This window comes from Diceros bicornis, chromosome 26 (genome assembly GCF_020826845.1).
Source record: "Diceros bicornis minor isolate mBicDic1 chromosome 26, mDicBic1.mat.cur, whole genome shotgun sequence".
NCBI classification, from domain to species: Eukaryota; Metazoa; Chordata; class Mammalia; order Perissodactyla; family Rhinocerotidae; genus Diceros; species Diceros bicornis.
In genome coordinates this window covers 30,241,335-30,255,453 of record NC_080765.1, presented here as the reverse complement: position 1 = coordinate 30,255,453, position 14,119 = coordinate 30,241,335, and the positions used below count along the sequence as shown (strand labels likewise).

Here is a 14,119-nt window from a genome sequence, read left to right as displayed (position 1 = left end):
AGCAACCAAAATGTCCATCAATTGATGAATGAATAAACAGAATGTGGTAAATGCATACAGCAGAATATTAATCAGCCATAAAAAGGAATGATACATGCTACATCATTGGTGAAACCAGAAAACTTTATGCTAAGTGAAAGAAGCCAGACATAAAAGGTCATATATTGTATGATTCCATTTATATGAAATATCCAGATTAGTCAAATCTATACAGAGTGAAATCAGATTAGTAGTTGCCAGGGACTGGAAGGAGGGGAAATTGAGGGAGTGATGGCTAAGAGGTGCAAGGTTTCCTTTTTGGGGGAACGAAACTATTCTGGAACTAGATAGAGGTAATACTTGCACAATATTGTGAATGTACCAAATACCATTTAACTGGACACTTCAAAATGGTGAATTCTATGTTGTATGAATTTTACCTCAATAAAAAAATTACTATTTAAAAAATTAACAAGACATGACCCTTGTCTCAAACAACTTAAATCTAATGGAGGATACAGGTGACTCAACAACTATAATACACAATAGAATTAAGTATTCCACAAGTGTTTATTGAGCACTTACTATGTGAGGAACTCTTCTAATCACTCGGGACATAGCGGTTACCAAACAGAGGTAAGAATGATTAATTCTGGTTGAGGGGATCAGGAAGTTGCTTTGAGTTGGGTCTCCATAGATGAATAGGATATTTCAAAAAGTCAAGTGGTGGTTCAGGCATTCCCAGTGAAGGAAAAGGCATGAGCACATTCACATAAGGAAGTGCATAATGTATGTTCTGAGATAATAAGCGTATTGGTTTCCAACAGCTGCTGTAGCAAATTACCGCAAACTTAGTGGCTTAAAACAACAGAAATTTATTTTATCACAGTTCCACAGACCAGAAGTCTGAATCAGTATCACTGAGCTGAAATCAAGGTGTCAGCAGGGCCACACTCCCAATAGAGGCTCGCAGGGGAAAATCCATTCCCTGCCTCTTCCAGGTTGTAGTGGCTGCTGATATTCCTTACCTTGTAGCAGCATCGCTCCAGTTATCTGCGTCCATTGCCACATTGCCTTCTCTCTTCTGTGTGTCCTCTCCCCTTCTGCTTGTCTATAATCTCCCTCTGTCTTTCACTTATAAGGACACTAGTGATTGCACTTAGGGCCCACCCAGAAAACCCAAGATCATCTCATAATTTTTAATTTAATCAGTTAAGTTAAAAGTCTGCAAAGTCTTTGCCATATAAGGTAACATTCACAAGTTCCAAGGATCAGAACATGGATATATCTTTGGAGTAAAGTTCCTATTTACTCATAAATTATCTTCACCCACCTGTAAGATCCCTGAAGGAAAGGACTTTGTGCTTACCACTGCATTCTCAGTTTCCATCCAAATACCTGGCATATTAATATACATTGATGATATGAATGAAGTTATTGCTTTATCGTACATATATTGGTTGCTATGAATTACAAGTGGATCACTTGAGTAATGAGAGAATTTTCTGGGATGATATGGAAGTTCTCTATCTTAACAGGCAATTGAATCACACAGATGTATGCATATGTCAAAATTCAGCAAATGAGCACTTAAAATTTAAGCATTTCATCATCATAAAATTTTACAGCAAAAGAAAAAAATACCAGTTAACGATATGCATACTAAATTATTTAGTAGGAAGCATATTAATGTCGAACATTATAACGTAGACATGCCTAAAAATGAGATCAATAGATATGTGACAAGTATAGTAAAATGATAAAATGGTAAAATCTAGGCAGTGGTTGTAAGGGTGGTCACTAAAAATCTTTCAACCTGCATGTATGTTTGAAAATTTCTTAATAAATATAAAAATAAATTCATAAGAATATGTAATACACATTTTAAAGTGAAAACAGGGGCCACCCCGTGGCTTAGCGGTTAAGTGCGCACGCTCTGCTGCTGGCAGTCCGGGTTCGGATCCCGGGCGCGCACCGGCGCACCACTTCTCCGGCCATGCTGAGGCCGCGTCCCACATACAGCAACTAGAAGGATGTGCAGCTGTGACATACAACTATCTACTGGGGCTTTGGGGGGGGGAATAAATAAATAAAATCATTAAAGTGAAAACAATGTACATCAAACAAATTAGAAGAGGAGGCGGAGTCAAGATGGCGGTGTAGGCAGACTCTGAACTCACCTCCTCCCGTGGACACAGCCAATTTACAACTACTCGTGGAAAAATTACCCCTGAGACAGAACTGAAAACTGGATAAGAGGAACTCCTGCAACAACGGACAATCCTAACTGGGGTAGAAGAGGCAGAGACTCCCTTCCGGAGAGGAAAAACGCCGCCTTCACAAGCCGCCAGCTTCACGGCCACCGGGAGCAGCCCACAGGTACGCACCCTCGCTGGAGGCGCGGGGTCCTGAGCCGGGGAGCGCACCCGCTGTGGGCATTTTGTGGACCCAGCACAATCAAGACCAGCGGCATAATATCTGACTTTGGCTGTTACTAAAGCACTGGGGAGGACCCCCAGAAAACCCGGTTCACAAAGAAACTAAAACTGGTCTTAAAGGGCCCACGCACAAACTCACCCGTTCCAGAAAGCATCCTAAAATCACCAGAAAGAAAGGTGCACAGTGCTTTGGTGACAAGACACTCACCTAATAGGCCCTGAGTGCATCTCCGTGAGGGGTGAGACCTCTCCAGGGACTGGGACATTGGCAGCAGCCATTGTTATGGCCTGGTGTGGGCGTGCTGACACAGACGCCATTGGAGTTCTCCCTGAGGCCTGCTAGCCCAGGGTCTGCTCCACCCACTAGAGCACCGATTTAATCCAGCTCAGCCAGGGCAGGCAGCTGACCCTAAAGACTGGCCCCACCCAACAACAAGCCCGCAGGCAACGTGTGGGCCTGCATAGATTGGTGACTGGATTCTCTGCAGCCTGGCAACTGAGCCAACTTGAGCGGGCAGGGTGTGCACAAGGAGCGGGTGGAGAGTGTGGGGCGGTGGCAGAGTGTGTGGAGCTCCCGCCGTGGAGAGACTGGGTCTGCTTGGGGAGGTCGGGGCGCTCACACGGGGCAGGACTGTGTTGGCAGTGGTGTGCATCTGTGGGCAACAGGGCTTGTCAGCTGCAGAAGACTTGTGCTTCTCAAAGACCCACATAGGAGGTTTGCCCCACCTTCCAAAGCCTGAAACAATTGGGTGCTCCTGTGCCTGAGGCCAGCCCCACCCAGCTGCAATCCTCAGAGAGCTGACAAGAGACCTAATAGGCTAGAGGCTTACAGCAATTGTAAGGCCCTGAGCCTAACAACCTTCCACGCTGGGGGCCTACTCACTTAAAAGAAATACTGCAACACAAATGTGGTATTAGAACTTACAGCCAACTGTGCTGGGGCTGCCCACACCTGATAAAGAGACGGAAGGGCCCACAACAACTACAAGCAGCTGAGGATAACAACAGCTGGCCAGGAGCATAACTCGGCCTCCCTGGGTGCCTATAGGGAGAGCTAAGAGGCCACAATAGAAGGACACACGTAGCCCACATAGGGGTCACCCCTGGAACATTGAGAACTGAGGGAAGCACACTGGAAGCCTCCTAAGGCATCACTTACATAAAGTCACCTATCCAAGAGCAGGAGACGTAGCTGACCTACCTAATACGTAGAAACAAGCACAGGGAAAGAGACAAAATGAGGAGGCAAAAGAATACATTCCAAATAAGGGAACAGGACAAAACCCCAGAAAAGGAACTAAGTGAAACAGAAATGAGCAACCTACCTGACAGAGAGTTCAAACTAAGAGTGTTAAGGATGCTCATTGATCTGGGGAGAAGAACAGATGAACTCAGTGAGAATGTCAACAAAGAAATGGAAGATATAAAAAAGAACCAATCAGAAATGACAAATACAATACTGGAAATGAAGAATTCATTAGAGGGACTCAAAAGCAGAGTAGAGGCTACAGAAGAAAGGATCTGTGAGCTAGAAGAAAGACTAGGAGAAATTACCCAAGGTGAACAGGTAAAAGAGAAAAGAATTAAAAAGAGTGAGGACAGTCTAAGGGACCTCTGGGACAACATCAAGCGCACTAACATCCGTGTTATAGGTGTCCCAGAAGGAGAAGAGCGAGACAAGGGGCAGAGAATCTATTTCAAGAAATAATAGATGGAAACTTCCCAAACCTAAGGAAGGAAACAGACATCCAGGTACAGGAAGCAGAGAGGGCCCCAAACAAGATAAACCCAAAGAGGCCCACACCAAGACACATCATAATCAAAATGTCCAGAATTAAAGATAAAGAGAGAATCCTAAAAGCCGCAAGAGAACGTCAAGTTACATACAAAGGAAACCCCATAAGGCTATCATCTGACTTCTCAGAAGAAACCTTACAGGCTAGAAGAGAATGGCACGATATATTTAAAGTGCTAAAAGGAAAAAACTTACAGCCAAGAATACTCTACCCAGCAAGGTTATCATTCAAAATGGAAGGATAGATCAAAATTTTCCCAGATAAGCAAAAATTAAAGGAGTTTGTCACCAAGAAACCAGTGCTACAAGAAATGTTAAAGGGACTGATTTAAGGGGAAAAGAGAAGACCACAAATAGGAAAAATTATTTATTTCCATGATTAGAACGTAATGGATACAAATGTAAAAAAAAGGGGTTAGATATGATATCAAAAACATAAAAGGAGGGAGGAGGGGAGTTAAAGAGTTCAGCTTTCAGACAGAGGTCAAACTAAAGTGACCATCAATTCTGTATACAAGAAGTAAGGAACAGAGAAGGACTACTAAAACACTGAGAAAAAAAAAAAGTTAAAAAATGGCAGTAAGTACATACTTATCAATAGTTACTTTAAACGTCAATGGACTAAATGCTCCAATTAAAAGGCATAGGGTGGCTGACTGGATTAAAAAACAAGACCCATATATATGCTGCATACAAGAGACACACTTCAGACCTAAAGACACTCACAAACTGAAAGTGAAGGGATGGAAAAAGATACTCCACGCAAATGGCAATGAAAAGAAAGCTGGGGTAGCAGTACTCATATCAGACAAAATAGACTTTAAAACAAAAACTGTAAAAAGAGACAAAGAAGGGCATTACATAATGATCAAGGGAACAATCCAACAAGAGGATATAACACTTGTAAATATCTATGCACCCAATGTAGGTGCACCTAAATATATAAAGCAATTATTAACAGACATAAAAACAGAAATAGACAGTAACACAATAATAGTAGGGGACTTTAACACTCCACTTACACCAACGGATAGATCATCCAAACAGAAGATCAATAAGGAAACATTGGCCTTAAACGACACACTAGAACAGATGGACCTAGTAGATATATACAGATCATTCCATCCAAAAACCGAAGAATACACGTTCTTTTCAAACGCACATGGGACATTCTCCAGGATTGATCACATATTAGGCCACAAAACAAGTCTCCATAAATTTAAGAAGATTGAAATAATACCAACCATCTTTTCTGACCACAACGGTATGAAACTAGAAATCAACTATAGGAAGAAAATCAGAAAAGCCACAAATACATGGAGATTAAACAAAATGCTACTGAACAACAACTGGGTTAACGAAGACATCAAAGAAGAAATGAAAAAATACCTGGAGACAAATGAAAATGAAAATACAACATGCCAGAATTTATGGGATACAGCAAAAGCGGTTCTAAGAGGGAAGTTTATAGCGATACAGGCCTATCTCAACAAACAAGAAAAATCTCAAATAAACAATCTAACAATGCACCTAAAGGAACTGGAAAAAGAAGAACAAACAAAGCCCAAAATCAGTAGAAGAAGGGAAATAATAAAAATCAGAGCAGAAAGAAATGAAATAGAGACTAAAAAAACAATAGAAAAAATTAATAAAACCAAGAGCTGGTTCTTTCAAAAGATCAACAAAATAGACAAACCTTTAGTTAGACTCACCAAGAAAAAAAGAGAGAAGGCACAAATAAGTAAAATCAGAAATGAAAGAGGAGAGGTTACAACAGACAACTCAGAAATACAAAAGATTATAAGAGAATACTATGAAAAGCTATATGCCAACCAATTCGACAATCTGGAAGAAATGATAAATTCTTAGAATCATACAACCTTCCAAAACTGGATCAAGAAGAAGTAGAGATTTGAATAAACCAATCACCAGTAAGGAGATCGAAACAGTAATCAAAAACCTCCCCAAAAATAAAAGTCCAGGACCAGACGGCTTCCCTGGTGAATTCTACCAAACGTTCAAAGAAGACTTAATACCTATCCTTCTCAAACTCTTCCAAAAAATTGAGGAGGGTGGGAAGCTCCCTAACTCATTCTACGAAGCTGACATTACCCTGATACCAAAACCAGACAAGGACAACACACAAAAAAAGAAAATTACAGGCCAATATCACTGATGAACATCAATGCGAAAATCCTCAACAAAATACTAGCAAATCGCATACAATAATACATTAAAAAGATTATACACCATGATCAAGTGGGATTTATTCCAGGTATGCAGGGATGGTTTAACATTCGCAAATCAATCAACGTAATACACCACATTAATAAAATGAAGAACAAAAATCACATGATCATCTCAATAGATGCAGAGAAAGCATTTGACAAGATACAGCATCCATTTGTGATAAAAACTCTGAATAAAATAGGTATAGAAGGAAAGTACCTCAACATAATAAAGACCATATATGAGAAACCCACAGCTAATATCATCCTCAATGGTGAAAAACTGAAAGCTACTCCTCTAAGAACAGGAACCAGACAAGGATGCCCACTGTCACCACTCCTATTTAACATAGTATTGGAAGTCCTAGCCAGAGCAATCAGGCAAGAGAAAGAAATAAAAGGGATCCAAATTGGAAAGGAAGAAGTGAAACTGTCACTATTTGCAGATGACATGATTTTATATATAGAAAACCCTAAAGAATCCACCAGAAAACTGTTAGAAGTAATAAACGAATATAGTAAAGTTGCAGGATACAAAATCAACATACAAAAATCAGTTGCATTTCTGTACACTAACAACGAAGTAGCAGAAAGAGAAATTAAGAATACCATCCCATTTACAATTGCAACAAAAAGAATAAAATACCTAGGAATAAACTTAACCAAAGAGGTGAAAGATCTGTACACCAAAAACTATAAAACATTTCTGAAAGAAATTGAAGAAGACACAAAGAAATGGAAAGATATTCCGTGCTCTTGGATTGGAAGAATTAACATAGTTAAGATGTCCATACTTCCTAAAGCCATCTATAGATTCAATGCAATCCCTATCAAAGTTCCAACAACATTTTTCACAGAAATAGAACAAATAATCCTAAAATTTATATGGAACAACAAAAGACCCCGAATAGCTAAAGGAATCCTGAGAAAAAAGAACAAAGCTGGAGGTATCACACTCCCTGATTTCAAAATATACTACAAAGCTATAGTAACCACAACAGCATGGTACTGGCACAAAAACAGACACACAGATCAATGGAATAGAATCGAAAGCCCAGAAATAAACCCACACATCTATGGACAGCTAATCTTTGACAAAGGAGCCAAGAACATACAGTGGGGAAAAGAAAGTCTCTTCAACAAATGGTGTTGGGAAAACTGGATAGCCACATGCAAAAAAATGAAAGTAGACCCTTACCTTACACCATACACAAAAATTAACTCCAAATGGATTAAAGACTTGAATGTAAGACCTGAAACTATGAAACTTCTAGAAGAAAACATAGGCAGTACGCTCTTCCACATCGGTCTTAGCAACATCTTTTCAAACACCACATCTGACCGGCCAAGAGAAACAATAGAAAAAATAAATAAATGGGACTACATCAAACTAAAAACCTTCTGCACAGCAAAGGAAACCATCAACAAAACGAAAAGACAACCTAACAATTGGGAGAAGATATTTGCAAACCATACTTCTGATAAGGGCTTAATCTCCAAAATATATAAAGAACTCATGCATCTCAACAACAAAAAAACTACCAACCCAATTAAAAAATGGGCAAAAGACCTGAACAGACATTTCTCCAAAGAAGATATACAGATGGCCAACAGACACATGAAAAGATGTTCAAAATCATTAACTATCAGGGAAATGCAAATCAAAACTACAATGAGATATCACCTCACGCCCGTCAGAATGGCTATAATTAACAAGACAGGAAACAATATGTGTTGGAGAGGATGTGGAGAAAAGGGAACTCTCATACACTGCTGGTGGGAGTGCAAACTGGTGCAGCCACTAGGGAAAACAGTATGGAGATTCCTCAAAAAATCAAGGATAGAACTACCATATGATCCAGCTATTCCACTGTTGGGTATTTATCCAAAGAACTTGAAAACACCAATTTGCAAAGGTACATGCACCCCTGTGTTCATTGCAGCATTATTCACAATAGCCAAGACTTGGAAGCAACCTAAGTGCCCATCAAGGGACGAATGGATAAAGAAGATGTGGTATATATACACAATGGAATACTACTCAGCCATAAGAAACGATGAAATCCAGGCATTTGTGACAACATGGATGGACATTGAGGGTATAATGCAAAGTGAAATAAGTCAGAGGGAGAAGGTCAAATACTGTATGATTTCCTTCATTAAGTAGTAGATAATAACAACAATACACAAACACATAGGGACAGAGATTGGATTGGTGGTTACCAGAGGGGAAGGGGGGAGGGAGGAGGGTGAAAGGGATAATTTGGTACATGTGTGTGGTGATGGGTTGTAATTAGTATTTGGATGGTGAACATGATGTAATCCATGCAGAAATAGAAGTATAATGATGTACACCTGAAATTTTTACAATGTTATAAACCAATAAAAAAAAAATTAGAAGAGGGTTTCTTATGAAAGGACAGAGGAATAGAAGGAAAAGTAAGAAAAAGGAAATAAAGAAATAAAGAAATGAAAATTTTAAAAAAGAGGGTTTTTGCATTAACCAATGAGGACGGTGCACTATAAAGTGAGAAGTTTGATGCACCTGAGATACAAAAATAAATACTGATTTTTAAGCTTTATAATAAATGATTTGCATTTTAAAAGAGAGTGGATTAATCAACAACTGTACCTATCACTTAAATGACAATGACGCCAATGTCAAGAGGTTACACAAAAGCTTCAGAGCTTGATCCACAGCATCTTTGCTCGGGGCGACCCTGAATACATACCTGTGAGAATAGACAAGGTGGTAGTCTTTCCTGCCCCATTATGTCCTAGAAGAACAGTGATTTGCCCCTCATACATATTCAAAGACAAGTCTCGTACTGCCATTACGGTAGTATTCTGTAATGTGAATTTCTGTGAAAAGAAAAAAACAAATACTAACTTCATATCTATTACGATTACTTATAAAGGACGGGCATTGATATTAATTATCCAAAGAGGAAGAAAAAACAGACCATTAATCTCAAAAAGGAGGAAAAATCAAAGCATAAAAGAGAGAGAACTGTGAAAAAGAAACAATATTTGAAAGCAATATATGGATAGACCTTCAAAGTAGGTCTACAAAACTCCTTCTGAACAATCTCATCCAGTCCCGCTTTGTTCCAGTTACTGTTTAAAGCTGATAATGCCACAATCTGCTCTAGTCAATGTCTTTCTCCTAAGTTCCAGAACTTTATGGTGGAAACCCATTATACTTGGTTGTCCTATAGGCACTTCAAACTCTACTCATTGCCACATCTGAAAATGTACTCCTCCTACTATATTCCTCATCTGAGTGAGTTGCACCATTATCCACCTAGATGTACAAGCCAGAAACTTGAGACTTACCTTAGACATCTCCCTCTGCCTCATCTACTAAAACTCATTAGTCACCAATCACTGCTAATCAATTCATTTATTCAAAAAATGTTTATTGAGTGCCTACTATGTGGCATATGGTATGTAAGGTACTGTGAATACATTTATGAAAAAGACTGACATGGCTCCTGCTCTCATGAGAGAAAAATTCTAGTAGAAGAAACGCACAAAAAGCAAAAACTTTTAAATGATTACCTATTGTAATAAACATTAGTAGATAGTGCTACTTTATATAAGATGGTCAAGTAAGGCTATTTGAAGTCATATATTTTTTAAGCTACAAACTGAAATTTAGCATGCTCAAGGAACTAATAAAAATATAGTCTCCTCCAACATGTAAAGATCTTGGAAGTTATCACTCTCATTCTCACTATGACAAAAAAGCTGAACAAACTGGAAAGCAATAGCTCTTAGATCCATTAGAGAGTTGAGGTCACTGGGCACACCTCAAAAACTGGAGATGCAAGCAAATACAGAGAATTACAGCTTACTGGGAGCAGAAACCACTGGAGCCAGTAATTGGTAAGAGCATTTAAATGGTAATTGACAAGTTTCTATAGGCTGAGTATCAGCTAGCTTGAGAGTTAAAAACTCCTAGGGTCCAAGTTTTAGGAAGTGTGCATGCTTTCATGAACTTAACCTCCAGGAGCCCCACCAGGTTCTAATGGTGAAGATTAGAGAAAAATACCCTGTGCTTCCAGAAAGGAAGGGTGAGGGAGTAACCATTCTGAAATACCTCAGGGTAAAATAAACAATTTTTCAATATACCCAAGTGTTCTGTTCTCAGTAACAAAGGCCTGTCCTCAAGGGAAACTCCTTTATCAGAGCCTAACAGACATGGGCGAAGGGAAATACCCAACTCCATCCCCCTAGCATTTTTGTCTCAATAAGGAAGTGAGGGAGAGCTGGGAAGCACTTGTGAAGGTCACAGCCCAGGAGCACAGGCCTACTAAAAGACTGAGACCTAGTCATAGGATTATAGAATACTTTTTCTCCCATTATACCTTTCCATCACATCAATAAGGCTCATGTATAATAATGGGATTACAACAGAAAGGACCACAAGGCTCAGACCATATTTAAGAATAAGTCTCAGGGGCCAGCCCAGTGGTGCATGTCGTTAAGTGCGCGCCCTCTGCTGCGGCAGCCCAGGGTTCACTGGTTCGGATCCCAGGGGCGCACCGACACACCGCTTGTTAAGCCATGCTGTAGCGGTGTCCCATATAAAGTAGAAGAAGATGGGCACAGATGGTAGCCCAGGGCCAGGCTTCCTCAGCAAAAAAGAGGAGGATTGGCATCAGATGTTAGCTCAGGGCTGGTCTTCCTCACAAAAAAAAAAAAAGTCTCTAGGGAAACCCAAAAATAACAGCAGGCAAGAAAAAACAAGGATGCTAGAGGAAATCAAAGCCTCTGACCTATAGCTACAGCAAACAGTAAACAGAGCCTAATTCCTACCCAGGCAAAAATAAAACCTCACACTTAAGTATTAATTTCATCAGTTCCCATTAACCAATACGTGATGTCTGGATTTTAGCAAGATATTACAAAGCATGCTAAAAGGCAAGGAAAAACACAGTCTGAAAGGACAAAGCAAAGAACAGAGTCAGATACAGATACGGCAGAGATTTTGAAATTATCAGACTGAAGATATAAAGTAACTATGATTAATATGCTAAAGTCTCTATTAGACAACATGAAGAACAAATGTGTAATGTAAGCAGAGAGATGGAAACTCTAACAAAGAATTCAAAGGAAAGATTAGAAGCAAAAACATTGTGACAGAAATGAAGGATGCCTTTGATGAGTTCATCAGTGGATTAGACATGGCTGAGGAAAGAATCAGTGAGCTTGAAAATATACCAATAGAAACATCTCAAACTGAAATAAAAAGAAAAATGAATGAAAATAACTAGAACAGACTATCCAAGAACTGTGGGACAATTACAAAAGGTGTAGCACACATGTAATGGGCATGCCAGAAGGAAAAGAGAGAGAGAAAATAGCATAAAATATATTTGAAGCAATAATGACTGAGAATTTTCCAAATTAATGATAAACACCAAACCATAGATCTAGCAAGTTCAAAGAACACTAAGCAGGATAAATACCAAAAAATCTAGACCTAGGCATATCATATTTAAACTGCTGAAAACCAAATAACAAAAATCTTAAAAAATAAAAAGATCTTGACAGAAGCCAGGGGGCAGGGGAAAACTTTACCTGTAGAGGAATAAGAATAAAATTACACTAGACTTCTCTTTAGAAGCCATAGACATGCAGAAAAGGAGGGAAGAGTAAAACAAGCAACAAAGAACAAGTGCAACAAATATAAAACAGTTACAAATATTGTAGATATTTATTCAACTATATTAATAACCACTTTACATGATAATGGTCTAAACACACCAATTAAAAGAGATTGACCAAGTGGATTTTAAAAATGATGAAACTGTATATTGCCTACAAGAAATCCACTTTTAAATACAAAGATACAGATAGATTAAAAGTAAAGGGATGGACAAAGATATATCATGCTGCACTAATCAAAAGAAAGCTGGAGTAGCTACATTAATTTCAGAAAAATCAGACTTCAGACAAGCAAAATTATCAGGGATAAGGAGGGGCATTACATCACAGTGACATTAGCAAGATGGTAAAACAGGAGGTCCTCAGCTCTAGTCCCCTCACAGAAACATGGATTTAGCAACTACCCATGGACAAGAATGATACTGTGAGATTCCTGGGGCCCAGGGGTGAGGTTACACCACCATGGTGGAGCACAAGAACTGAAAGAAATTTCATTAAAAAGGGTAAGAGGAGCAATATCACTTTGTTCACAGTGCCTCTCTCCTAAGGCAACAAAGCATAGCATCAAGAAGGATCCCTTCAGCCCGTAATTACTCCAGTGGCAGAAACAGAGAAAGAGGTAGACATCTAGCTTCCCCAGATTTCTGTGGTACTGACTGAGGGGCCCACTTCTGTCTTGGCTCACATGGAATGCCAGAGGAACTGACACAGCTAGACCACCAGGAAAGAGCTAGGAACAAAGAAAAGGGGTGAGGGCTCTCAGGCGGCGGCATTAATGGACCTCAGCAGTAGCCCTGTACCTCCCGCCGAACAGCCCTGCCTAGCCACAGAGCCACCCCTCCAGGCTCCTCCCCAAAACAGAGCCCCACCAGCTAACCTTGTCCAACAACAAAGCCCACCAGAGATCTTGTCGGAATGCAGAGGTCAGCCAGCCAGCCCTCCATGACCAGAAAGCCCCACCAGCCAGCCCCACTAGACTGCAGAGCCCTGTGAGCCAGCCCCATCTGAATGCAGAGCACCAGTAATGGGCCCTGCCTGACCATAGACCCTGCAGTTATCCAATGGTACACTCCATGAGCCCCAACAGTACACCCCATGTGCTCATGGACACCATGAGCTGGCCCACTCAGAATCCCAGGCCTAGCTGATTGGTAAAGGTCTTTCTCTGCCAATGCCAGCCTATAAAGAACAGAAGGGGTAACTGCTTCTTAAGTGTGCAGATACCAACGCAAGGTTACAAGGATCATGAAGAATCAGGGAAACATGACATCACCAAAGGAAACTAACAAAGCTCCAATAACCAACCCTAAAGAACAGGAGACCTATGAATTGCCTGACAAAGAATTCAAAATAATCATATTAAAGAATCTCAGTGAACTACAAGAGAACACAGACAGACAACTAAACAAAATTAGGAAAATAATACATGAACAAATGAGAAGTTTAACAAAGAAAGAAAAACCGTGAAAACACAAACAGAAATCCTATAGCTGAAGAATACAATGACTAAACTGAAAAAACTCAATAGAGAACTTCAAGAGCAGACTCAAGCAAAAGAAGGAATTAGTGAACTCAAAGACAGGTCATTTGAAATTATGCACTCAGAATAGCAAAAAGAAAAATGCATAAAAAAGAATGAAGAAAGACTATGGGATTTATAAGACACCATGAAAAGAAACAATATATGCATTAAGAGAGTTATAGAAGTAGAAGAGACAGAGAAAGCGTCAGAAAGCTTATTTAAAGAATTAATGGCTGAAAACTTCCCAAATCTGGAGATGGAAATGAACATCCAGATTCACAAAGCTTAAAAATTTCCAAATAGGTCGACCCAAAATGTCTACACAGAAACACATTATAATTACATTGTCAAAAGTCAAAGACAAAGAGAGAATTTTCAAAGCACCAAGAGAAAACTGACCCATCATATAAAAAGGAACCCCCATAAAACTATCAGTGGATTTCTTATTGGAAATCCTGCAGGCCAGGAGACAATGGGATGATAT

The 14,119-nt window shown here is 39.6% G+C and overlaps 1 protein-coding gene across 1 annotated transcript in view; it reads right to left on the bottom strand.

The window, feature by feature from the left end:
* LOC131422573 (phospholipid-transporting ATPase ABCA3-like) overlaps nt 1-14,119 on the bottom strand; it is a 224,008-nt gene that overhangs the window by 113,877 nt on the left and 96,012 nt on the right. The window contains exon 12 of the mRNA XM_058569911.1: nt 9,173-9,302. Coding sequence (XP_058425894.1) covers nt 9,173-9,302 — 130 coding nt within the window. The remainder of the gene's footprint in view (nt 1-9,172; nt 9,303-14,119) is intronic.